General features: G+C 44.3%; 1 protein-coding gene across 4 annotated transcripts in view; it reads left to right on the top strand.

The window, feature by feature from the left end:
• JARID2 (jumonji and AT-rich interaction domain containing 2) overlaps positions 1 to 27565 on the top strand; it is a 280018-nt gene that overhangs the window by 121885 nt on the left and 130568 nt on the right. For all 4 annotated transcript variants that reach the window (XM_030929317.1, XM_010376398.2, XM_010376397.2 and 1 more), the window contains exon 2: positions 8977 to 9112. Coding sequence is in view for 2 of the 4 variants with exons in the window: in XM_010376397.2 (XP_010374699.1) it covers positions 8977 to 9112 (136 nt within the window). In the remaining 2 variants the exon portion in view is untranslated. The remainder of the gene's footprint in view (positions 1 to 8976; positions 9113 to 27565) is intronic.

Here is a 27565-nt window from a genome sequence, read left to right as displayed (position 1 = left end):
GGTGATGTTGAACTGTCTATTTATTTGATTTGATTTTTGAAGACACTGGCCAATCATTTATTTGTAATTTGATTTCCCCGCCACCACTCCTCCAATGAAAGTAAATTGACAATCCAGGTTTCTGTTAGATGCTGGAAGATAATCCTGCTGTAGATGTTGGGTCTTTTTTGATTACGTTGAAAAAGCAAACTGTCAGATCCAGCACTGCAGGAGGGTTTAATGCCGAGTTGCTTGGTTCTGGCTGCTCTGTTCCCTGACTGCACCCTTTAGCCATGAACGTGTGGATGTCTTGCTGCCATGCTGCTGCCTTGACGACGGCGGATGTCTGACATGCTCAGACGCAAAAGAGCTGACTTGGCAGCTGCCCAGCAGATTTTTATAAAGGCTCAGTTGGTGGCCGGAGATTCAGCCTGTCAGAGTTGTGTTATGCAATAAATCGTTTTCAGCAGAAGTTCTTAATCCAATTTCAGCTGTAGCTTTTTTTTTTTTTTTTAAATAGGCGGTAATCAAAGATAAGTACACATTATTTAATGGGAGTTTGGAAGAAGTAAAACTCTCCTTGCATAAGCATTTTTAGGCCGTTTACTTTAACCCGGGAAGCATGTCTGTCTGAAGAAATTTGCTGCTTGAAGTGCTTTTAATTTAAACCCTAGGCAAGGGAACATCATTCCCAAGTTCAGTAAATAAGTTTATTCTCTTAGGATGTTTCCTGGCCCCTTATTTCCATTTGTGAATGTTACCCAGGCTTCACTTCTTTTGAATATTGACAGACTGCTTTTTTCTGGAATTAATTGGAAATTATTAGTACTACTGTTACTTTGTTAAAAGGGAAGAAAAGGTTATTTCAGACAAAGTTGAATTTGTACCTTTCTCATTTTCCTTCATCACCCCCACTCCCATTTTTATTTATACTTAATCTGTGGCAAGAATCAACGTTCCCTCCCAATTTTTTATGGTGCTTTCATTTTTCTCTCAAACTGTTGCTGGAACAGGTTTGGCATATCAGGTGGCTACAAGCTGTTTCAAGTAGGGTGATTTAACAGCAGGTATATGAGAAACACGTTCTGAAAATAAAAGGCATTCATGTACAGGATTCCAGTCATTTATCCCTGAGCGGAGGAAATAGCTATCAATCCTTTCCTTGTCCATGGGCCTAGTTTTTTAGAATGTTTTTTTCATTTGCTATTCAGCTCTGTACAGCTGTTATTCAGATCCACCATCCTTAATCCCATGATAGGACATTCCATGTTGGTCCTTTGGGCATTGAAGTCAGGAATAGCACTTCTTTTTCTTTTTGAAAGTAGCCACCTCCCTCCACCTGTATTGCTCTAGCAAGGTGGCCGGGAATAGGATATATGTGGGGGGTTGGGGTTGGCAGCTCATCCAATTGCCTTGTCTTAGCATTTCTGTAAATTTTAATAAAGAGGCTGGGTGTTAGGAGATCTTCCTACCTGTGTTCCCGAGTGCTCCTTTCCTCGCGTCTCCCATGCCCCCGTCAATTCGAAGGCGATTTTTGCATTTCAGCATTGGTTTTAGGTACTACAGGTTGTGAAGCGCCTTTGATGTCCTGTGCCCTGCCCCGTGGAAGCAGGATTGGTTTTTGCAGCACCTTCCGTAACTGCGCCTAGGTTGCCACCTTCTGCCTCTTTATCACCAGGTTGTTATTTAAAACATTGGTGGCGGATCTGAATTCCAACTTTAGAACAGATGTGTGTCACACTTCCAGTCCTGCTATGTCTATGTTATATTTATTTGTTTTATAATATTTATTGTAGCAGCTTTATTTCTGTTTGGTGATATGGTTAAAAAAAAGTCTTTGTGTCATTGTAGGCTTTTTTTGTTTGTTTGTTTTTAATTGATTTGGATCTCCTGGAAGGGGCCTGGTAGAGTTGGTTGACCCATGACCCAGTTTCCACCGGCTGTTTCCCTGTCATTATTACCAGTGCCCTTGATTTGGATAATAAATGACTTGACCACTCTACCTGTGATGCATAAGTGTCTTAGGTAGTTTGCCTGCAAGTGATAGGAAATTAACCGTCTTCCATTTTTAAATAAATGTAATTGTCAGAAAATTGATTTTTATTTAATCAGAAATGTGTTTTCCTTTAACCCATGCTTTTTCATCTTTGTTTCCTTCTCCCAAATCAAGATGGCCTGAATTTGAAACCATAATAAAAAAACCAAGGTATGAACAAATTGCATAACGATGGTTTGCCAATTCTAGGCCAGTAATAGAAAATTCCTACCCCTACTCCCACTTCTATCCCCACTACTACTAATAGTATTTTTTTCATACATTATTTACATTAAGCCTCTAAAAACCAATAATTTTAATTTTGCTTTTATCTAGGAGTCATTGTGAGTTACATATTTAACATTTCTGGCTACTAATACGTTTCTGAGTTTTGAAATTTTACTTCCTGATCTGGCATCTGCCATGGACTGACTACCAATGCCACATTTCCGTCAAGACACTGGAATTCATCTCTAAGAAATAACTAAAAGTTTCATGATTACTCCCTTTCTCCCATGCCTTTGAATCTAAAGGGAGAAGGTGGCAGTGTGGACCTTATACTAAAGGAAGGCTGAGCAGAGAAATCATGATTATTGAATGCAGGTGGTGCTGAGCTCAATGCCCAGCAGTGAGCCCCCAGGAGAGGTTTGCTGTTAGTACATTCATGATGGAGTTTTCAAGTCTTTCCAATCTTTCCAGGTGACTCCAAGTATCAGCCTCTGGGTGGCACCCGTTCTGCGAGCTTTACTGACCTGGATGTCCCTGTTTTATTGCCCTAATGTACTTGAGTCCTCTTGAGATTTTCAGCGCCCATATGTTTGAAGAGTTGGCTATCACTGGAGAACAGCAGCCTATAAAGGCTTTTTCTTGGTGGATGAGCCAACCAACCTTGACAGATTACAAGAACTCTTGGTGTAGCTAGATACTATATCAAAACAATCTAGTTTTTAAAAGTGTGGATCATGTACCTTCTTGTCTTGTAAAGCAGTTCATTAACCTGGTCTGAATACAGCTTGATTATGGACACAGCTTTCTGTCAGTGGCCTGTACAGGGTTTTAATTTTATGTTTGTTGTTTTTTGTCTTTCAAATAAGTAGAGGAGAGCATCACAGGAAAATAAAATTGTATCACTGGGAGCTGTGCTTTTGGTTGGATTGGGTCCTTCATTTGGTTCTTGTTTCACGGTGGTGCAATACTTTTACTTACTTCCTCCCCATCCCCGCAAAGAAACAGTCATCATGGAGAGTATAGTTAACTGCAAGCTCATGAGATCCTGCAATGTAATGAGACTGTGCATGGAAATAGAATTGTCTTCTTATATGTGTTGGATGTCTTCTGGAGGATTATTCACATGTTTGAAGAGAAGTCATTCCAAGTTGAGTAACCAAAGGAGGAGGGTTTGAGGGACAGTGTCACATAAGGAATGATTAAAGGAACTAGCATTACTTAGTGCCATACCCTTTTGGGTGTTTTCCCCTGTGCTCTTTGATCACTGAAGAGGAGTCAGAAGATGATTTCTCAGGGTATATTTTTATAGACACCTGAATTCTGACAGTAATACTGGCCACACGAGATGGACGTTTGAAGCATTCATCTTGGAGGTTTCATCTTTTCTTTCTGATGGAATTTGGGCATAGGAGGGGGTACCATTTTGCAGAGCAGAGCTTCTGAAACTTGAGTGTGTATAGGAATCACCTGGGCATCAATGCAGATTCTGAGCCCCTAGATCTGGATGGGACCCAGGAGTCTACATTTCTAACAGGCTGCGGTTAAGGTACAGGTGGTCTGTGGGCCACAACTTGGAGTTCCAAGGCTGTGGAAGGATATGTTGAATCTCTAGCCTGGACAGTCAGCTGTGGAGAGTTGTTCCGTGGTGTTGTCTGATAAAAGGCATGTGATGCTGTCATGCACTTACTTTCTGAGCTCTGGTATTGTATGTATCTATTATAGAACTTGGAGCAGTGAGGGATTCTGTTCTCCTTTTTACCTTTTAGTAAAAAGATTCAGCGTCTAGGTTAGAGAGAAACGTATACTTCCATATCCTTGCAACACCAAGTTCTGGCCCACAGACCACCTGTATCTTAACCACTTGGCATAATGCTTTTTACTAATTCTAGTAAAAAATATTATACCATATGCAAGTTTGATTCCTGACCAATTGCTATTTTTGATAAGAAATTCTATTATTTTCAAAAGTGGCAATAATCCTGCAGTTTAAAAGGAGCCATCACTTTTCCTCTAAAGGGCGTATTCCTGTGTCCTCTATATTAAGCTGACAGTAAACCAGAGTGGATGGGGCACTTGCTTTGGGGGCCATTCCAGAGCGGGCCAAGAAGAGATCTCTCTATTTTTTGTGCTGCGCTGTGAAACCCTGACCGATTTCTCCTGCTGGGGAGCCAAGAGGCCTGAAGTGGTTTACAGAGGGCAAAGGGGATAATTTGGATTTTCAGACAGTGAGGTGCAAATGGGATATTAGTTGACTTGAACATATGATTGGGAATGAATTATTGGATTTAGAGGGTGAGGCAAGAGCATCATGAGAGATTGCTGGAAATATAGGAGAAGGAGTCTGAACAGATGTGGTAAATAGGGTAGGACAAGAGTAGCTGGAATAATTGGTCAACATTCAGCAAAAGGGAGCGTGACAGAGTTGTTACGTATGTAAGACTATGTGGACATCTGGAATGGCACTTTTTCTTGCAGGGAACACTGCAGAGTGGCTGAGGGAGGAGTGTTAGCAGCCACTGTGGAAGAAGGATGTCTCCACTAGGACACCAGCCTCTGCTGAGAATCAGAGGTGTGGCTGAGCCGTTTGGGATTCGTCTCTGTGGGGAGTGTTTTATGAGGATAGCAGTGTGACTTCCGGCACTGGATGTTAGACACTGAGATTAGACACTGGCAGGGCAAGTAGGGGTAAATAAATGTCAGTGGGAACAGTGAGACTGAGCTTCGTTGACTTTCTAATTGATTCCAGAAGTATTTATTCAGCTCTTACTATATCAGGCATGGTTTGGGAGCTGGGATACAGTGGTGAACAAGAGAAATGATTTCCTTGCCCCATGGTTAAATGGCTAATTAAATAAGATAGCTATTGAGAAAGAAAATGGAAAGGAAGCTCTGTATTGGGTGTATGAGTTTGCTTGACCTCTGATGATAGAGTTGTATCTGGGCTGGTTTTTTTTTTTTTGGAGACTTGCTGGAGTGCCCAGGCTGGAGTGTGCAGTGCCGCTATCTCAGCCCACTGCAAGCTCGGCCTCCCCGGGTTCAAGCCATTCTCCTGCCTCAACCTCCCTAGTAGCTAGAACTATAGGTGCCCGCCACCACGCCCAGTTAATACTTTGTATTTTTTTGTTTGTTTGTTTTTGTTTTAGTAGGGACGGGGTTTCACCGTGTTAGCCAGGATGGTCTCGATCTCCTGACCTCGTGATCCGTTTGCCTCAGCCTCCCAAAGTGCTGGGATTACAAGCATGAGCGACCGCGCCTGGCCATATCTGGGCTGTTTTTAAGAGCGTTCAGTACTGGTTGATCCTGAGTGAAGAATGATATAGCCAGAGCAGAGTTAGCATTAAACTGGAAGGCTATTTCTTCTGGCCTTCCTCTCCTGCATCTTGAATAGGTTGAGTGCAGGCACACCTTTGCTGTCTGCATCTGGGATTCTGCTAGAGGGGTATAAGGTTAGGATGATTCCCCCATGACTCTACAATTGGGAAAGGCAGCTTAATTGGGACTATTTGGAATTATTACCTACTGGTCTATCTCTTGTAAACAGCACAGAGTCAACTCATTTACTAGATTTATGTCTTGCATCAGCATTGAGGGAGCAGGTGACAAGTCTCAACCAGCACTGTAGATTACAAAAGAACGCTTGTGTGTTGTGTGTGTTTTAAGTTTGAATTTTAATGTGTAGCATTTGAAACCCCATAATCTGTGTCATGGATTTGCTTCTCCTGTATTTAAAATACTTTCTAGGTGTAATGAAGCTGCTTGTGTCAGTAACTGAACCTTAAATGTACTTCCTTTGCTGCAGTTTTCATCTCACATGGTTTATGTTTTAATTAGACATTAGTTGTAGGGGAATAATCCTCTCAACTGGAGGCTGAAGTCAGGGTGAAGGCACCAGCCTGCACAGGATGCAATAAATCGCCATGGGAGTTTTACATTGAAAGCTATTTTGGGGCCTTATAATTTATAAACTGTGTACATGTAGGAAATAATAGTTTATCATCTCACGTCATTGTTTGTTGTGGAGATTCGAACAATAAGAGTAAGAGCCTGATGGTGATGAAGAGAATTCTGTCTGACAGCCTTTATGAATAGGCTGAGGCTGTTGAAGAGGTGGATTTCAGCCTAATAAGCATTAACTCCTCCTGCAGTTAACACTATCATTCAGTTGCAGCTAATGTATTAGGAGAGCTTTCTTGCAAACCCAAGGGAGTTGCTGTAAAGATTAATTCAGCTACATCATGCTTTTCATGTGTTGTGGTGTCAAGTCAGGCGTTTTACTAAGGTTAGTTATTTGGGTTCCTGCATTTTTCTGGTTTTTAATCATTTGATTTGGAAGGGTCTCCAGTGACCTACACTCAGTAGCAGGTTAGAAATCGTGTTTCTGTTGTTAGGTTGAGGCAAGGTTTACTGGCTTCTTTTAGCCTTCATGTCCGAACCCTGACCCCTACCCTGGTCTGTGGGTGTCTTGCTGTCTTGGGGAAAACAGTGCCTTCTTCTAGAGGCACTGCCCAGCAATCGGAATCTCAGCCTGGCAGGCATCTGTGAGTGAAGGATGTCAAGGAGAAGGTAGGAATCCTAGTTCTCTTAGGCCTTTCTTCCTCTTGCTCTCATTCTAGGAAATCCTTGAAGCTTAATGAAAGTGCAGTTTAAGTTATTTAGGGCTTAAGAGTCTCTATGTGGTTGGATTTCTAAAACGAAGTTTGTATTTATGCAGAGTATAGGAATGTAAGTGCTGGAGGAGACCTCAGATCATCTAGACTTCATTGAATCCCATGAAAGTTTTCCCTGATCCTTCAGTGTTAGGGAGGAAAAACCAATTCTTTTGTATCAACCGGTAAAACAGCACCAGACTGCCCATGCGATATTCGGCCTTCTCCTTGAACAAAGGGAACCTGAATATCCAAAATACCCAAAATCATGATTTTACCTGGGATATTAATGTTTTTATAATAATAATAATAATAATTATTATTATTTTTAGACAGAGTTTTGCTCTGTCTCCCAGGCTGGAGTGCAGTGGCATGATCTCAGCTCAGTGCAACCTCTGCCTCCTGGGTTCAAGCGATTCTCCTGCCTCAGCCTCCCGAATAGCTGGGACTACAGGTGTGTACCACCACTCCCAGCTAATTTTTGTAGTTTTTTAGTAGAGACAGGGTTTCACCATGTTGACCAGGATGGTCTCAATCTCTTGACCTTGTGCTCCGTCTGCCTTGGCACTCCCAAGGTGCTGGGATTACAGGTGTGAGCCACTGTGCCCGGCCGTTTTTCTTATTCTTCTAAGGCCCAAAGTATCTGGGCTCAAATGCTTCCTTTTCTTTTCTTTTCTCTTTTCCTTTTCCTTTTCCTTTGTCTTGTCTTTTCCTTTTCCTTTTCTTTTCTTCTTCTTTTTTTTTTTTTTTGAGACTGAGTCTTGCTCTCTCGCCTAGGCTGGAGTGCAGTGGCACGATCTCAGCTCACTGCCACCTTTCTGTCTAGGTTCAAGTAATTCTCCTGCCTCAGCCTCCTAAATAGCTGGGATTACAGGTGCGTGCCTGGCTAGTTTTTGTATTTTTAGTAGAGGTGGGATTTCACCATGTTAGTCAGGCTAGTCTCGAACTCCTGACCTCGTGATCTGCCCATCTCGGCCCCTAAAAGTGCTGGGATTACAGGCGTGAGTTACTGCGCCCGGCCTGCTTTCATTTCTAAAATGAACTTTTATAAAATGCCTAAGTCTTTGATGTAGGTGTGTGAATGTAAGTCCTTCTTAGATTAACAGTGTACAGATAGCTACAGAAGAGAACCTCTCAATATCCTTAGCCATGTGAATCATCATCTATTCATAAGAACTGTAACGACTTAATCTTGCTGGTTCTTTAAACATGTATCTCTTCTCATTTACCTTGCTTTAGTGACTGTCGTCAACCATGTCTGTCTTTCTACCTCTTGCTCTGCCTCAAGTCCCTGTATAATTTTTTCTTCCCTCTTTAGTGCTGTCTTTCTTTATATCTTTATGACTGGAATTGCTGGAATAGTCTCTGGGCTGGCTACTCGTTTTTGGTCATCTCTGCATTCATTCTGTTAATTCTTAAGAACTTGTATTTGATCTGGAGCAACAGACATGAGGTTGCAGTTTGAAATGAGACCTTCAAGATCTGTCATTAATGTGTACATTGCCTCCTTCTGCAGTAATCTCTCCTTTCATTTGGGATTCTTTTACTTAAGTGGCCAATGCGGATCCAATTCCATGTCTTCTGACTGGACTGTAAATTTCTTGAATGCACGGCACCTATATCTGCTATAGCCTTTGAACTCCCAAGGGAGACAGCAACATTTTTAAGAATTCCGCACATATTTGTATTGCAGTGTATATTCTGGCATTGCTCACTTCATAAAACTCAAGTAAAATGATTCATTATCCTTCTAGTTGTGGGTATAACAACACCTTTTTCTGAACTTTGTCAGAAATATAAAACTGTATTACTAGTTGATGAACATATTTGGGTTTGGGGCGTATAAAGAAGTGAAATGGTTGTGTGTTGCTTTCATTCTTTTTAACAGCCTGTGGATTCACGTTTGTTCGAGGCCTATTCAGAAAGGTCATTGTCCCTTTACCTTAAGGGTGTAATTCTGACCTTCAGAACTGGGTCGTGGTCACACAGGACTTGTTGGGCAGTTCCTTTACAATAAAGTTTATTTTGACTCCGAATATTGGCTTGCTTTCTATTCAGTAACTCGTCTCTTTTCTTATGTTTCTCCAGGATGACAGTGATGGGATTCCGTGGTCAGAAGAACGGGTGGTACGTAAAGTCCTTTATTTGTCTCTGAAGGAGTTCAAGAATGCCCAGAAGAGGCAGCATGGGGAAGGCCTTGCTGGGAGCCTGAAAACTGTGAATGGTGAGTTGACTCTTGGAATATCTCGTTGGAATGTACGATATCTCTGGGCATGGACTTGTTTCTGAATTGGATGTGTTCTGGCAGCTTGTGCTTCCTAGTCTAGGCACCTAAGGGCAGTCTGTGGACTAGGTGAATCCGCACTCCGGACATACTGTTGGGTTTATAGACTTATTTTTATGTTCCGCGTTATATAGTGGACAAAATACCTTAGTCTGTTCTGTAGGTCCTGTCTTGCTGCTTTTTCTGTATGTATATGTCTTTCCACACTGGTATGTGAGCAGAACTCTTTGATGATCTTGCTGAAATGTGGAGTCTTTAGTTCTTGTTCCCAGGTTGTATAGGAAATAGCCTAAATCTTTCTGTCTACTGCTTTTCCTGCTCTCTGGCTCAACAGCTTTCTCATCCCTTCTTCCTTCCTTGCTGGGCAGGTTCCTGCAGTGGGACAGCTTTGCATACCTCTAGAAATGTGCTTTTTCCTGTATGGTTATCACATGACTCCTTGATGCCTGAAAAGAAACTTGTGCCTATCTGAGTTTGTTCTCATGTCTGTTTTGAACAGGGTTCGTAGGGTACAGATGAAGTCATCCAACAAAAAGTATCTGAGGACAAATATTTGCTTGTAGTTTACTATTTTATTTCAAGGGAATGCAGTGACATTCTGTAACCTTCTTGTGCACTTCTCAGGATTACAGTTAAAGTGAATGAATTGACCATGTTTTGGTTTATGCTTCCTTGGGGGCAGGGAGATGAGAAAGAGCAGGTTCTGTTCTTTTTTGAGAGCTGTGGCTCTGGTCTTAGGAGAGTCATCACATATGGGGTACTTGACAGTTTGTCAGGGTGCAAAAGGACAGGTTCACCATGGCTTCCAGTTTTTCCCCCACCACCTTAGTTGTAAGGTGAGTTGTCTGGCAGCCTGCTGTTGGAACCAGTGCTCACAGGCACTAGTGCACAACAGTACCTGTTTGCTGCTCTGTTTCTGTGGGGCCATGGCAGAATTTCCTGAGATGACCTCTCTGAACTTCACCATTCACCCTAGTTGTGCTGTCTCCTTCCACTGTTGCGTGACTTGAAACAAGAGCCTCTGTCCACCCTCCTGGGTTTTCTTTCTTATGGGTGACTTGCCTTTGGAGGTCAACCATTAAGGCCATAGTGGCTCAGTCATGTGTGCGTCCCTCAACAAATCTCAGCCAATATGTATGGGAAAGGCCTATTTTGCGTATTACCATTTGTGGAAAACAAAATAAGTTGTGGAATCTGTTGCCATAGCATCCAATTTAGACCCTCATAGCTGCTTTCCTAAAAGGCACTCTGCCTTGTTATGTGGGTCTTCAGCAGATAGGAACCCTAGCCATTCGTTGCTTGTAATACAGTAAACTAAAAACCTTGTGTCTAGTTGGAGAACATTAGATGTTTTATATATATATAGTTCGTGTTTTTTGTCATTGATTCACGTTGAATGTAGCTTCTTGCTTGATTGAATGTGGGGGGTTGGGTGTGATGGAGAATATCACTTAATCCTAGAGTTTAGAGTGGAGCAATGACTGCTCTGCTGTTAGATTGTATGGTTGTGATGCTCTCCCAGTACTGTTCAGGAGTGATGTAATGCCCTAGTGTTTCTTGGAATTGCCAACAGTGGAAACAAAAACATCCATATTTTCTTAACTGGGCAACACCAGCTTTTAGAACAAGAAGTTAGCCAGATGTCTGGGATTTACTAAAGGTAGAATTTGAGTAAATAACAAAAACTAAAATTTGTCATTCCAGAAGCAGCCAGTGCTGTCAGCCAGTTGGCCAAATGTAGGTTTAGCTCTGGCATTGTCGAGGGCTTGATTATACTGGGGAGAAAATCTAAGTTGGCAAAGTTGCCCCCATTGGAATCACTGAAGTCTTTTTATTTATTCTGGCACCACCTTCATAAAGGAAGGTTAGTTTTTGTCATGGTGGCACATGCCTCTAGTCCCAGCTAGTCAAGAGGCTGAGATAGGAGCATCACTTGAACCCAGGAGGTCAAGGCTGCATTGAATTATGTTCACACCACTGTATTCCAGCCTGGGCAACAGAGCAAGACTTTCTCTTACAAAATCATTATTTTGAAGGCAGCTACCATGTTAAACAAAGTGTGCTTTCTTATTTTGGGGTGCTACTTGGAATCACAGGAAACCAGAATTGGTATCATGGGAAGAGCTGCTCTTCTGTAGGTGTTTCGGAAGCATGATCCAGGGAAAGCTCAAACAGTAGGGAGCAACCAAGACTTTTGGGCTGGTGAGGTTGGGAGTAGGGGTGGTTGTAACTGCAAGCTGTGTTGTGCATATATATATATGGACATGTGTGTCTTTGTGTGTATATGCGTGTATGTATATGCATGCTCTGCTGAAAAATCCCTTTAGTTTGAATGGATACTTTATCTGTAGTCAGCCATCACTCATGTTCTATCCCATAGAAACACTTCCGAAATGTGAAATGAAACCAGAGGATAGGTTAGTGGGAGTGGAGGCCGGGTGTATTAGTTTCTTTTCATACTGCTGATAAAGACATACTCGAGATTGGGAAGAAAAAGAGGTTTAATTGGACTTACACTTCCACATGGCCGGGGAGGCCTCAGAATCATGGAGGGAGGTGAAAGGGACCTCTTACATGGCGGTGGCAGAGACTTATTCACTATCACAAGAATAGCACGAGAAAGGCCAGCCGTCATGATTCAATTCCCTCCTCCTGGGTCCCTCCCACAACATGTGGGAATTCTGGGAGATACAATTCAAGTTGAGATTTGGGTGGGGACACAGCCAAACCATATCACAGGGGATGGTCTATAATGGTGGTGGTTTTTTTGTGAGACAGAACCTCCCCGTCGCCCAGGCTGGAGTGTAATGGCGTGATCTCAGCTCACCGAAACCTCCACCTCCCTGGTTCAAGCGATTCCCCAGCCTCCCAAGTAGCTGGGATTACAGGCATGCACCACCATGCCTGGCTAATTTTTTGTATCTTTAGTAGAGATGGGGTTTTATCATGTTGGCCAAGCTAGTCTCGAACTCCTGACCTTGTGATCTGCCTGCTCCGGCCTCCCAAAGTGTTGGGATTACAGGCGTGAGCCACCGTTCCTGAGCCAGGATGGATAAGTCCATGCAAGATGTATGTCCTCTCCTCTCCCTTCCCCTCTCCTTTGTTTTTTTGAGACGGAGTCTCGCTCTGTTGCCAGGCTGGAGTGCAGTGGTGCTATCTCTACTCACTGCAACCTCTGCCTCCGGGTTCAAGTGATTTTCCTGCCCCAGCCTCCCTAGTAGCTGGGGTTACAGACGTGCGCCACCATCCCCAGCTAATTTTTTTTTGTATTTTTAGTAGAGGTGGGGTTTCATTGTGTTGACCAGGAAGGTCTCCATTCCCTTGACCTCGTGATCCACCCACCTCAGCCTCCCATAGTGCTGGGATTACAGGGGTGAGCCACCCTGTCCGACCCTCAATTTTTAATTTTTGTTTTTATTTGGTTAGTTCCCACCCCATAAGATTGCTCTTCAAATATCAAAATTTGTCCCACTGGTTCGTTCATTTTTAATTGTCACAGAAATTTGTCTGGTGGTAGAGTTTCGGATTGTGCAGTCCAGAGCCATTGCTAGGAGGTGGCATATGATGCTGTCCAAGCAAGTGTGAGAACATGTGCCTTAACCCCAGAGAGGGGTGGGTGGTGGTGAGAGCTTCTGCCTCTGTGTCCTCTTTCATGCTTTTGAGCTTGGGGACAGTGACATGCTTCTGAGAGCCCTGGTGCTTCCATCTGTAAACTGAAAGACCCATCTAACTATGGGGCCTTTATGACTGTTAGATGTAGTAGTGACTTTCTTAAAGTCAAACAGGTATTTACTTCATAGTAGCAGAATTGGAATTGCAGCTCAAGTCCTGTAAGTTTGAATCTAGTACTTTTTTGCAAGACAGAATGCATGGAAAGTAAATTGGATCTTTGCAACAGGAATATTGAAAAGATGTTTTGTTTTTTCCCATTTGCAGTTTTAAACAGCATTGTTTCTGGATCTTTGATTATTGGAAAATATAATTGGATGATTGGAGGCTTTCCTGAGAAAAATCATTTGTTTTTACTATAATATTTAAAAATAACAGCAGAATGGATTTTACAGAATTTTATCTAATTTGAGAATAAAATACACATGACATCTCTTGAATCATTGGCATCCTGGCGTGATGAACAAGCAGCCCTTTGCCCTTAATTTGTGTGAAGGGGGTCGGGTATCTGATGCCTGGGAACAGTGTGTGAACACTGCAGCTTGTATCTGAGCATGTGAGCCCAGCTGCCCTGGTTCTGCAGGTCTGTGAGTAGTAATAACCCAAGCAGACATAAGATAGTGGAGACCCCTCATTTTTCATGTCATAAAATTCATGTTTGCTATCAGTCTTGTTTTTGTGGTTTTACAGTGAGAAGGAATGAATTTTTTTTTTTTTTGGCCCTACTATTGGTAGGATATGTGAGTTTTGAACAGCCTCAAGAGTTTTCTGTGTAGCAACTGATGCCATCATTACAGCTTGTTGGTTATTGCTGGGCTTAAGCGTAGGATGGTAAGATTTGCTGATTGTGAGCCTTCTGTCTACTTTCTGTTGTAGATAATGCCACTTTTCATGGATGTAATAAATTGACAAAAGCTTTGGAAAGGACTGGCAGAGGCTGAGACCTTGGCCACTCTTTGAGGGCCCTTGGCCTGCTGGGGCTGAAATTAGGAACATTTAAATAATAACATGCTACACAAATAATGAGTACACATAATTACACAGTCAGAGAGGGGAGCTATTAGCTGTATTTGAATTTCATTTGCTTCCTATAAATGTCATCTCAGATCAAGTCCTTTGGCCAGCAAAACACTCTTGATGAGATTTAAGGGACCCTGGATTCATTTCGTTAAATTTACCCCAGGCAGTAGTTGTGATGGCTAACCTACATTGAATTCTCACTACTTGCCAGTTATTGTTCTAGTACTTTAGCTGTATTTTACTCATATAATCTTCAGAACAAGTAATTTTATAGATGAGGAAACTATATACTAAGAGTGGATTAGCAATTTGCCTACACAGCTATTAAGTGGAAGCGTCAGGATATAAGACCAGGCTTTTTAGATCAGAGCTCCCACGCTTTCTGGATTAGAGCTCCCAAGCTTGTAGCCACCCCTTAGATAAGGAGAAGTAATTTTGGATCCTTTCATAAAGATAGCATTCCAAAAATAAGAATTTGTAGGAAGATTTTACTTCTTTAAGTAGCTATTTCTTTGGAAGGAAGTATGTGGAATTTTTATTTTATTTTATTTTTTTTGTCGGGGGCTGGGCAGGGGATGGAGTCTTGCTCTCTTGTCCAGGCTGGAGTGTAATAGTGCAATCTCGGCTCACTGCACCCTCGGCCTCCTGGGTTCAAGAGATTCTCCCGCCACAGTCTCCTGAGTACCTGGGATTACAGGGATGTGCCACCATGCCTTTATAACGTTTGTATTTTAGTAGAGATAGGGTTTTGCTATGTTGGCCAGGCTGGTCTCAAACCCCTGACCTTGGGTGATCTGTCCGCCTCGGCCTCCCAAAGTGCTGGGATTACAGGCACGAGCCACCGTGCCTGGCCATCAGTAAGTGGAATTTTTTATTGGGAAAAAGAACCTTGGAAGGCATGGTAAATATTTATTAACCGTGTTTCTGGGCTTTATTTATGATTTGTAATTGAATTGATAGAGAGTATAAAACAATGTAGATGGTGAATTGGTTTACTCCTCTCTTCAGTCAGACACACAGATACATCCATTAGTTTCCATTTCCTCACTTACAGTTCTGTGTTTTTAATACTATTGTCGTTGGGGCTGACTGGAACTCACTGGAGGAATGGTGCATGGATGTTCTGGCAACATCTGCCAATTTGTAGCCAAGGACTAGTGTTGGAGGCAGAGATGTAGGACATTCTGTAGCCAACACCCCTAGGCCCCCTTCAAGAAATAGAATTTTGAGCTCTTTTCAGAATCTTTTAGTCATTTCCAAAGATTGTTGATGTGTATGGAATGAAATGTGGGCCCAACTGTGAATTCATTGTTCACAAAATATTTTCACACAAGTCATAAAAATGTATTTGTGAGTCAAAATAAAAAAAATGTCAGGTCACATGGTCTGATTTATGTAAGTTTATTTATGGGCCATATTTGAAATGAGTGTCTGGGGTGTAAAGTGACTTTCCCTCTACGAAGGGGGACACCTGTCCCTTCTGTTTTTGCTGGAGACTTTCAGGTCTAGCTGTTCTAGAGATGGTTATCATTATCATTTATTATTATTATTATTATTATTTTCTTTTTTTTTTTTTTTTTTTTTTTTGAGGCGGAGTCTCGCTCTGTCGCCCGGACTGGAGTGCAGTGGCCAGATCTCAGCTCACTGCAAGCTCCGCCTCCCGAGTTTACGCCATTCTCCTGCCTCAGCCTCCCGAGTAGCTGGGACTACAGGCGCCCGCCACTTCGCCCGGCTAGTTTTTGTATTTTTAGTAGAGACGGGGTTTCACCGTGTTAGCCAGGATGATCTCGATCTCCTGACCTCGTGATCCGCCCGTCTCGGCCTCCCAAAGTGCTGGGATTACAGGCTTGAGCCACCGCGCCCGGCCTATTATTTTCTTCTGAAGACAGTGGCTTGTGGGCCGGGCGCAGTGGCTCACACCTGTAATCCCAGCACTTTGGGAGGCTGAGGCGGGCGGAACACGAGGTCAGGAGATCGAGACCATCCTGGCTAACACGGTGAAACCCCGTCTCTACTAAAAGTACAAAAAAAAAAAAATTTTAGCTGCGCGTGGTGGCAGCCAACTGTAGTCCCAGCTATTCGGGAGGCTGAGGCAGGAGAATAGCATGAACCCGGGAGGCAGAGCTTGCAGCGAGTGCACTCCAGCCTGGGCAACAGATCGAGACTCCGACTCAAAAAGAAAGTGGGGCGTATGCTTCAGCTTTACCGAAGTGTTGATGTCTGTGTGCTAGTCTCCTCCTCTGCAAGCTGTAGGGAAACCAGCTGCAGCTTCAGTTTTCTCTAACACTCCTGTGTCTTGTCTTCCAGACTTTTCTTTCCTTCTCCTCTGTCCCCTGATGTGAGGACACACTCTGTGTGAAAGAAAGCTGGATGAAATGAAGGACTTCAAAGTTGTTGAACTTATTTTCTGTTTACCAAGCAAGCTACGTTTGTTGTGGAAAGGCGCGAAGGCTTGGGCTCTTTGTCTTTCAGCTGCTTTTTTTGATGTAGTGATGTGGGTGGGGCATTTCTCAGATTTTCATTTTGTAAGTGTTGGAGTTTTTGTTATGTGGGAGGCATTGTGGGTATAAAAACTGAGCTCAAGTTGCTTATTTTGGTCGAGTCCTAATACCTTATTTCATCCCTTCTAAGATATCATTGTGTGATGCACCATTATGTTATGTATCAGTAAGCAAGAACAAAACAGTGCTTCCAGTTATGAATGTGGGGCATCTTAATTATGAGATGCATGTTTTAACATGAGAAAAATAGGTGCAACTTAAAAATCTGTGAAGCAGGATGAAATACTGTAGGATAAATGCTTTAACAACGAAATGGGGCCGGGTGCCATGGCTCACGCCTGTAATCCTAGCACTTTGGGAGGCCGAGGTGGGCGGATCATGAGCCTGGCCGACATAGTGAAACCCCGTCTCCACTAAAAATACAAAAATTAGCCAGGCATGGTGGCGCATGCCTGTAGTCCCAGCTACTCAGGAGGCTGAAGCAGGAGAATTGCTGGAACCCGGGAGGCGGAGGTTGTGGTGAGCCAAGATTGGTCCACTGCACTCCAGCCTGGGCAGCAGAGTGAGACTTTCTCTCTCAAAAACAAAAAAACCAGAACAGGTGTATGGGTGAGTGCAGGAGGCTAGCAGGGAGGCAGATGATGTCAGAGGCATAGTTCTAAGATACAGGAAAAGTTTCATATCCATGAGCCTTGCAAAGGGGCCTTGAAAGATGCGAGAGTTTTCTGAGCAAGAGCTTGGGGTGGGCAGGGGTCAGTAAATATTTGACTGGACTATTTGGTGTCATAATCTAGTGGGACAAATGGCTGCAATGGTCGGTTTCTGCGGCCAAGTCACTTGTACTGGTCTGACGACAAAGGAGTGGTGTGCAAAATTAAGGACTACTAGAGCAGGAAGAGCCTTTTTAGAGGCATATAGGTCAGACTCATCATTTTACAGATGAGGAATTTTGAGCCTTGATGAGAAGCTTAACTGGAAGGAATGGATCATGCTGAAGCCTGATTGGAACCAGAAATCCAATTTAAGTGACAGTGAGGCGCCACGCTTCCTAGTAGGCATGGCTGCTTGCACGCATTTCCTGGAGCGTTAAGAATGGAGGTGCCTGAGGAGGTTAATGTGCTCCTCTTTCGGGTCACTTTGTGCTTGACACCCCCTGCCCCTCTCCTTCTCGCAGCCCGCCTCCTTTGTCAGTTCTGTGAGCTGGGCTCTGTTTCCCTGATTACATCATCATTCCCATCAAATCCTGGACGGCTTTAGGAGGGACACAGCACTCAGGTAGTGTTACCTGGTAGTGGAGTCTGTCTGTGTAGGGCTATAGGGTGGAGGAGGTGGTGTGTGTAGGGAGACAGAAGGCAGGGAGAGCAGTCTGAGCTCGAGTTGGGCCTATTTGCTACAACCTATTTGCTTGTGTCAGCTTTTATAGAAGTTCAGTTTCAAAGAAGTGAGGAAGGCAAATGGATGGAAATTTGTTGTAGTGTAGCATGTTTTTTTTTTTCTTCCTTGGAAACAGGGTCTTGCCTGTTGCCCAGGCTGGCCTCAAACCCCTGGGCTTAAATAGTCTTCCCACCTCACCTTCTGAGACACTGGGACTACTTCATGTATCATCATGCCCAACTTGGGATTTTTTTTTTTTTTTAACCTAAAGTTCCTTCTTTAAGAGTCTCTCTAGTTTCTTTGTGGATGAAATTAATCACCCCGCTTCATGACATCACACTGGAAATTATCCCTCCTTTCTTCATCATTTACCTCTCTTTCCTGGTTCATTCCCACCATTGTAGAAACATGTTCTTATTTTTCCCATAATAAAGTAAAGCCTCCCTTGTTCTTGCATCTCCTGCCTGCTCTATCCTTCTCTTAGTTTATAGCAAAATCCCCCATAAAAAAATGTCTAAAACGTTTGTCTCCATGCCCTTCTATTTATATTCATATTAATATCTTCCAGCCTTCCTTTGCTATTCACCTTTGAACCCCTCACGTTGGGCCACTTATCAAGGTTAGTAATGATTGCCCAAGCCACATTTCCATTATTCTGGGCTGTAATTGCCCATTCAGCGGCATTTACCGTGATTGAACATCTCGTGAACACCACCTGCCTGCTTGACTGCTGCATTTTGATTTTATTATTTTATTATTTTATTTTTTGAGATGGAGTTTTGCTCTTGTTGTCTAGGCTGGAGTGCAATGGCATGACCTTGGCTCACTGCACCCTCCGCCTCTCAGGTTCAAGCGATTCTCCTGCTTCAGTGTCCTGAGTAGCTGGGATTGCAGGCATGCGCCATGACGCCCAGGTAATTTTGTATTTTTAGTAGAGATGGAGTTTCTCCATGTTGGTCAGGCTGGTCTCGAACTCCTGACCTCAGGTGATCTGGTCGCCTTGGCCTCCCAAAGTGCTGGGATTATAGGCACTGCGCCCGACCTATTTTTTTTTTTTTTTTTTTTAATTTTAGAGATAGGATTTCCTTTTGTGGTCCAGGCCTGAGCGCACTGGTTCCACCACAGCTCATTGCAGCCTCAGCTCTCAGTCTCATGCTTTAGCCCCCTGAGTAGCTTGGACCACAGGTGGGCGCCACCACACCTGGCTAATTTTTAAATTACTTGTAGAGATGGGGTCTCCCTGTGTTGCCCACGGTGATCTTGAACTCCTGGGCTTAATTGATCCTCCCAAAGTCCTGAGATTATAGCTCACTGTGCCTGACCCACTTTGATTTTTTTTTTTTTTTTTTGATAGGTCGCATGAAGTTAAGATGTCCCAAAGCCAACTATCTGTGAGGTCTCTCATCTGCTTCTGTTCTCTGCTTGCCCCTTCTTCCCTTTTTCAGTAAGTGGCAGTTACTTGGTTCTAGTTGCGGTGGCCAAAACCTTGGAGTCATCTGTTACTTGTTTTTTCAGAGTTTTGCATTTAGCTTTGGCTAACCTGTTTTACTATTTATTTATTTATTTAGAGACGGCGTCTTGCTCTGTTGCCTAGGCTGGAGTGCAGTGGGGGCTATCACAGCTCACTGCAGCCTTGGCTCCTTCCCCCTTTAACATGCCCTTCCCCCGAACTCAAGTTGCTGGGACTACAGGCGTGTGCCATAATGTCCACCAAATAGACATTGTGTTGCCTAGGCTGGTCTCGAACGCCTGGGCTTAAGTGATCCTCTTCCCTGCCTTGGCCTCCTGAAGTGTTAGAATTACAGGTGTGAGCCACTGCACCAGTCCTTAGTTAACCTGTTTGAAACTCACAGGACCTTTTGATTCTGAACTTGCGCTACTGCTTCTGTTCCACGTTGTCATACTTTATAGCTTAGGTTATGTTGCAGCCTCCCTGTGCTCTGTCAGCTTCTGCCTTTGTATTCCTCCAGGCAGCAGCCAGCATAAACCTTTAAAAATGTAAATTAGGCTGTGCTATGCTCTGTTCTGATTCTGGCATATCTGCCTATCCTCTTAATGTGAAAGCTAAATGTCCTCATGGCTGGCCGCTTGATGGGGCCCTCATATCACTCTGTTCTCATTCTCTCTCTGTCCGTCTCTCTGCCTCACCCACTCCAGTCTTCCTGGTATTTTAAATACACAAAGCATACTCTGTTTAGCTCCTGCTGATCCTTGTGTTGAGATTCTCTCCCTTCTGGTATCTATGTGACTTCATCTCTCTGTACGTTTCAGGTTCCCCTTTAAGTGCCCCCATACCCCGGAATGTTCCTTGAAAATCGTAGTAAAAAGGGTACCTGCCTCTGTTACTCCTTAGCACTTTACCTTATGAAGTCTGTCTGTACAGCGTTTCTCACTGCCTGACATTGTAGTACTGTGAGGGAGGGGTGTGTGCATGTGTTGATTCCTGTCTAGCCACATTCGATTGTAAGCTGTTCGAGAGGAAAACTTATTTTATTTGTATCGACTGCTGGTCTGTTCCCTGTGCCTGGGATCTGTGAAGTCTGTGTTGTGTGAATGAGCGTGCAGACGGCTCAGTGGCCCACCTGCATGCCACCCACGTCTCTACTGTCCCCTTTCCAGCACGTCTTGTTGCCATGCTGTGGATGTGCCACACTCTGTTCAGGGGACTGAGAGTCTGCCAACCGGGACTCCAGATTTCATTTTAGAAATGCTCACACTGTGACACCCTAGGCTCCCAGATGTCAGCTTATCTTATTTTTCCCCATTGCCAGAGGGAAATGTGCATTCATAATTGTGTGATATTGTGTCCAGAATTGGTGGGTTCTTGGTCTCACTCTTAAAGATGATGTGTGGAGTTTGTTCCTTCAGATGTTCAGATGTGTCCGGAGTTTATTCCTTCTGGTGGGTTCGTGGTCTCGCTGACTTCAGGAGTGAAGTGGCAGACCTTCACAGTGAGTGTTACAGCTCTTAAAGGTGGCGCATCTGGAGTTGCTCTTAAAGGTGGCACATCAGGAGTTGTTTGTTCCTCCTGGTGGATTCGTGGTCTCGCTGGCTTCAGGAGTGAAGACCTTCGCATTGAGTGTTACAGCTCTTAAAGGTGGCACGTCTGGAGTTGTTCATTCCTCCCGCTGGATTCGTGGTTTTGCTGGCTTCAGGAGTGAAGCTGCAGACCTTTGCAGTGAGTGTTACAGCTCATAAAGGCAGTGCAGACCCAAAGAGTGAGCAGCGGCAAGATTTATTGCAAAGAGCGAAAGAACAAAGCTTCCACAGCATGGAAGGGGACTCGACCTGGTTGCCACTGCTGGCTCAGGTGGCCTGCTCTTATTCCCTTATTTGGCCCCTCCCACATCCTGCTGATTGGTCCATTTTACAGAGAGCTGATTGGGCTGTTTTGGCAGAGTGCTGATTGGTGCGTTTACAATCCTTTAGCTAGACACAGAGTGCTGATTGGTGTGTTTACAATCCTTTAGACAGAAAAGTTCTTCAAGTTCCCACCCCATTAGCTAGACACAGACCTCTGATTGTTGCATTTACAAACCTTTAGCTAGACACAGAGTACTGATTGCTGCGTTTACAATCCTTTAGCTAGACAGAAAAGTTCTCCAAGTCCCCACCCGTCCCAGAAGCCCAGCTGGCTTCACCTCTCTCACTGGCACTCGCTGCAGGACTTTGCGGCACCTAGCCTGGGCACTCTGGCAACCAGCGGGAGCTGGCCCGTGCTCAGCAGGAACCCGAGCTGGCCAGTGAGCGCCAGGCACAGCCCCGGCTCCCGTCGTGCCTGTCTCCTCACAGTTCCCCGTGAGCAGAGGAAGTGAGCAGAGGGAGTCAGCTCCAGCCTCAGCCAGCCCCAGAGAGGGGCCCTCATAGCACATCGGCGGGCTGAAAGGCTCTTCGGTGGCCAAAGCAGACGCCAAGGCCGAGGAGGTACCGATAGTGAGCGAGGCCTGCTAGCACTTCTCGGTATGTCTCACTATCATAGAGATTCTTGGAATAGGATCAGCCTTGTATCCTTTCTTTCTGAACCACATTCGTTGCATCCCTAATTAGGTACAAGGTATGTTGCTTGGTAGTTTAAATTAGAATTGGGCTTTTAAGAAAAAGTTTAAAAAAAAAATTGTGTCTCAACTCTCAATTGATTTTTGTACTTTTACTAATATTTTTGGGTTAATTTAATGGGCCTCAGGTGTTAAGCAACTTGTACAAGGCCACGTAGCAGAGAAGTGGTCAAATCAGGGTTTGAACCCAGGACTTTTGACTCCATGTATCTATCTCTCCCTCTCCCTCCCCCTTCTTCTCCCTCTCCCCTCCTCCTTCTCTCCTTCTCCCCTCCCCCTTCTTCTCTCCTTCTCCCCTCCCCCTTCTTCTCTCCTTCTCCCCTCCCCCTTCTTCTCCCTCTCCCCTCCCCCTTCTTCTCCCTCTCCCCTCCCCCTTCTTCTCTCCTTCTCCCCTCCCCCTTCTTCTCCCTCTCCCCTCCCCCTTCTTCTCCTTTCTTCTCCTTTCTTCTCCCTCTCCTTCTCCCTCTCCTTCTCCCGGTCTCCCTCTCTCTATTTCTGTGTGTGTGTGGGTGTGTGTATGTGTGTGTGTTTAAACTGAGGAAAGCCTTTGAAACCACATATCTCGAGTGTATCTTGAGACAAGTGTACACATATAACCGAGCTAGCAGCACTCCAGCTGACTGGTAGGTAGAGTACGATCCTGTCACCCTGAAACGGTTCCTCCTTCTCCCTTCAGTACAGTTGACATGTTTGTTTGTTTATTTAGAGACAGAATCTTGGTCTGCCATGCAGGCTGGAGTGATCCTCCCTCCTCCTGGCATTACAGGCGTGAGCCACTTTGCCTGGCCACTTGAGTTCTTTAAATGTATTTGCTCATTTTGGAGTTTGTCAATACCACTGTCTCTATTTTTAAGAGCTGTTATGCTTATCGATGGGTTTTTGCTGTTTGTCCAGAATGTGCTGGGTGTCTGAGAGTGTTGGGGCTGAAAGTGCCTGAAGGCCAGAGGCCCATGTGCGTCCCCTTAGCAGCTCCAGAAGTGGCTCATGTAGGCACAGTGTTTGAATAAGAACCCTGCGATTGGAAAGATGGTGACATTCTCAGAGTCAGACTCTCTCTTAAACTGGCATCATGGTTTTTGTCCTGAACTGTTGTGTAAAGTCGGAGCAGATGGGCTTTGGAGCAGGCTTCATTTTGACTGTCTTCAGTGTCACCTTTCTCATGTGGCACGTTAGCCACCACTGTTTTTAATCTGTGAATATTCGGAGTACTCGCCTGGGTGTGTATTAAAATTAATACTTAGAAATTCTGGAACTAGGGTCCCAGACTTGGCTTTTTTCCCCAGAGGTACTCTATAGAGACATCAATAGTCTTTTGCTAGTGCAGTGTGTCTTTAGTTAGATTGAATCCTGTGGGGAGCCCATGAGCGCTCTTTGTCGCCCTTGAGGATGCAAAGACAGTGCCCATGGTGGGATAGGATTGCTAATCATATTTTTTTTTGGCTGTGGTGAAAGTCTGTATATTAGTCAGCTCAGGCTGCCATAATAAGTTACCTTAGACGGGGCTGCTGATACAATAGAAATTTCCATTTTTCACAGTTTTGGAGCCCTTAAGTCCAAGATGAAGGTGCTGGCCAGCTGGGTTCCTGTTGAGTTCCCTCTTCTTGGTTGGTTCCTCTGAGTCTTCCTCCTCATGCGAGGACACCAGCCCTCTCAGGTCAGAGCCCTGTGCCCCCATGACCTCATTTAACCTTTGTCACCTCCTCATGGACCTTAGGGGTTAGAGGTTCAACAGAAGACTTTGTGGGGAGCACATTACAGTCTCTGCAGGCCTTGGAGATGGTGACAGTTTTATTCCATTCTAACTGTAGATGAAATTAACCTCCATGTTAATCTGCAGCATATTTTCTTTTTTGCTTGTGTGATACTAGAACATTTTCCTGATAAGTCAGGAAACCTTAAAGTTGTTTGACCTTTGAGAAGGCTGGATGGAGTGACTGCTTTTGAGAGGGGGATGGCGGTTGTGATGGCCCTGGAAGGATGTTTCTGTTGTCATAGATTATTTGGGGAAGCATTGTGGAATTATTTGAGGACTTTTGAGGTTGAGGGAATCCTATTTGTTAAACGGTAATTCATCTTATCTGCCTATTGTGACTCCCAGCCATTTTTTATTCTTGACATGTAATAGAAAGGAAAGACCCTGCAGGGTTACCATATAGGGCTTCCTACAGCCAGAGGTGACTTGTTTGTGAATAGGATTTATTAATGTTCTTTCTTATAAAGTGATATTGTCCCCTGCTAGAGAAAGACCTCATGTGTTTTCTAAATCTTCAAATTCTGTGATATGTGTATTTAAGTAGCTTTAATTACTATCAGATTTATTGTAATGGACTAGGGTAGTTTTGCTGTGCTTGTGAATGTCTTCGATCTGATTTCCCTCAAATGTAGAGGGCTCTTTACTTAGCTTTTGGAAATAACCTGTTATTACTAGAGCCACATTAAGTGTTGAGAGTCCTGTATGGTATATCTTTAAAAGCCAGAAGAGTGATTACTAGATATGCTTTTGGGAAATTACCCTACAGTCCACAAATCCCTTAATTTACAATTTGATTTTTAAGCTCACCTGCTGCCAAATCGCATCTGTCCTTCTAGCTTCCTCTTTAGGCTTTAAGATGTTTCTGTAGAGTCCCAGATTTAGCTTCTTCATAATTTCTTTCCCAAAGATCATAAAAACAGTACAGGTCTGTCTTTCAAGGAGGTGTGGGGATGAGGAGAGAAACATGAGCTATTTTATTATCTTGGACCTGCCTATTGGGAGAGCATTTGCCAGTGACATCCCATCCTTGATTATAAATTGGCAAGGCCAAACCTGTACCCTGCCATTGACATCCAAGGAGAGCTGTCTCTTGTGTTTCAGGGTAACTCATGCCCTGCATGCCTTCAGACCTCATGGCTTTTCTCCCTGACCTGTTACTAGTGTTCTTGCCTCATTTATGCTTTGGAGCTAATGGCTGGTTCAGCTCTTTCTGTATACAGGTTGTCTTCCTGTGTGATCTGCCCTGCCCTTGTCATCTGGGTAATCCTTAAATGAGTCCCTGTTTTCTTTTTGCAGATAGGTGGGTGCTTGGTCATGCTTGGTACTGCCATCTTGGTGACTGGAAAGGCCATGTGCACTGAGGCTCCCAGGCTGGCTTCTGACAGTCTCTGAAGTGGTCGTCTCCTTTTAGCTTTCCATGGCTTTCAAAGTTATGCTGCCATCTAATACATGAAGGCAGTCCAAGGTCTACCATTTTGCAATCATTTATTTAACTGTCTTATATAGTTAATCAATTTATTTAACTATTTGTTTTTATTTTTTCTGTTGCCCAGGCTGTAGTGCAGTGGTGCGATCTCAGCTCACTGCAGCTTACGCGCACCGCTGCCAGCAATCCTCCCACCTCAGCCTTCTGAGTGGATGGGACTATAGGCACGTGTCACCACGCCTGGCTGATTTTTAAATGTTTTGGTAGAGATGGGGTGCCAATATATTGCCCAGGCTGGAACCCTGTTATTTTTGATAGTCTCCTTCCGTCCCATGTGATTGGGGTTTTCACCAAGGGACCCATGCTTTTGAATGCATATTTGAAAAATAGCATCTTGTCACCTTCTAGAGTGAATTTAGAACAATGAATCTAGACTGATTTGTTCCCTAGGGGCTCCCCCAGCAGTGTAACCTCCGTGAGATGACTTTGTTCCTAGTGTCATTTGAAAGGGCCTTCCAGTTTGCTCAGTTGGAAAGTGTTACAGAGTTTTAAAGGGTGAGCTGGAAGGCTCTCAGCTGGCACTTTCTGAATCCCTCTGAGGAAAATGTTGGCAAACTCTCCACTCTGCCTGAACTCTTTTTATAAATGGAGAAGCCAGGAGTTGGGAAACCACCACACAAAGTGAGGTCGAACCCTCTGCGGAAACGTGTCATTATCCTAGCTAAGACAGTGGACTATTCTATGGTAATATGATGGTGTGGACCCCCTCCCACCCTTTGATGTTTTGATGTTTCAGAGAGCACTTCAGTTCATCTTCCTACTACCAAAAATAGAAGTGTGTAGAGCAGCAATTTACAGTGTATTTCTGTTTTTAACTGGAGAGCCTTTTTTTTTTCCCCACGAGATGCACATGGCTTTTAGTTTCCTTCTTGGACAACTTAAATGAAGAGGGCAGTGCTTGAGTGCTTTATTCAACAGGTGTCCCACCTTCTAAGGAAAGTCGACTTTTTTCACCCCCTGTCTCCTCCCCTTCCGTATTTCAGAGAACAAGTTTCCACGGTAAGGAGGAGGAGCTTGCCATTGATTTCTTCTCATGTTTGTTGCCATCTGTCTCACTTGCATTTCAGTCTGACGAGAAACCCAAGGTGAATGTGCCATGGAGCTCAAGAGGTTTCCATGCTCCTGAGCTGTCTGACTGCAGAGCCTGTAGCCACTTCTGCCTAGTCCCCAGAGAAGCCTGGAGATGGAGAAGAACCCAACAGAGCATGTTGATGTGGGGTTCTTTATCCTTTCATCGCTGCACTGCCGCACACTCAGGTCAAGCAGGGACGTCGTTCCTAGCACTGTCCACATTGTGCAGCTCATGCTTGGTGCTTCTAGCCTTCTGGGGTCTCCCTTTATGGACGAATTCCAAGGGAATAGGTTAAGATTGCCATCAAGTGGCTGTTCTTGGTAGTGGATGTTGACATCCCTGCTGGCCGATTTCTTAGCCCCTCTGTGAGAACCTCTGTGCAAGGGATTGCCTGTCCTTTTGTCGGGGTAGGCAGTTGTTGACAGAGCTCAGGACATCTCTGAGAACGCAAGCTGGGCCTTCTCGTGTGTGCTCTGTAAAACTGAAGGTGGGCTGGGTTGTCCCTGGAGCTGTGAATACAGACCATCAGAGATTTCCTGGAGAGAATGGCTGGGCATCTACCCTCCTGCCAGCTAGGGTCCAGTAGGCCACAGTCCTCCAGCTCTGCTAGTGGAAATTGTTGAAGAATCAGACTGTCATCCCTATAAGTATAGCCCAAGGTCCCACCAAGGGTTCAAAGAACCATCAAACTTGATACCACCATTCTGTTTGGTTTGTTTATTGTTTTCCATCTCAGAAAATGAGATACTCCTTTTTTTTTCCCCCTCCCTCAGATGTGTTATTCTTATGATTAATGCAGTTGATTTATTTCAGGTTCTTAGTGCCTGGAAGAATATAAACATTTAAAAGGGTGATCATTACTGAGGTTGTAGATATACATTACCCCATGACTTCCTATTTGTGCTGTAGCTTTGTCATGAAGCAGGACACCTAAGGAACGGTTTTCAAGTTGCTTTGCCTCCTTCCTAGGTTCTGAATGCCAGTGTCTTGTAATTAGGCCTCACCCTAGGACTTGGCAAGCGAGCCGAGAGCGCTGCGGCTCTGGCAGGCATAGAAGGAAGGATTGCCTCTCTAGTTTTCACCAGCAAGGCATCCTCAGTGGTGTTGGTGAAAGCTGCCCTGTAGGCGTAGTTGGTGTTAGGTTTGTATAGGAGGGGTACCCCACCCTTAGCAGGGCACAGAGTATTGGATTCTGAAGTCTCTGAGGAGTCCTAGCAGAGAGTTTCAGAGCCAGTATGTGGTATGTAATGGAGGCTAGATCTGTTCCAGCTGGGTCAGCGGGGAGGCCCGAGACAGACAGAGGGGAGAAAGTGACTGTGGGAGAGCATGTGATGGGGACAAGCTCTATGTTAGGGTCAACAAAAGAAAATTCTTAAGGCCTATCTATTTTAGGCAGCTTTTTAGAAATGATAAAGGCTGTGTTATGCAACCATTCACTTTGCAATCTGTCAAATCATATTAAA

This window comes from Rhinopithecus roxellana, chromosome 4 (genome assembly GCF_007565055.1).
Source record: "Rhinopithecus roxellana isolate Shanxi Qingling chromosome 4, ASM756505v1, whole genome shotgun sequence".
NCBI classification, from domain to species: domain Eukaryota; kingdom Metazoa; phylum Chordata; class Mammalia; order Primates; family Cercopithecidae; genus Rhinopithecus; species Rhinopithecus roxellana.
The sequence above is the reverse complement of the archived record's forward strand: the minus strand, read 5'-3'. Positions and strand labels throughout refer to the sequence as shown.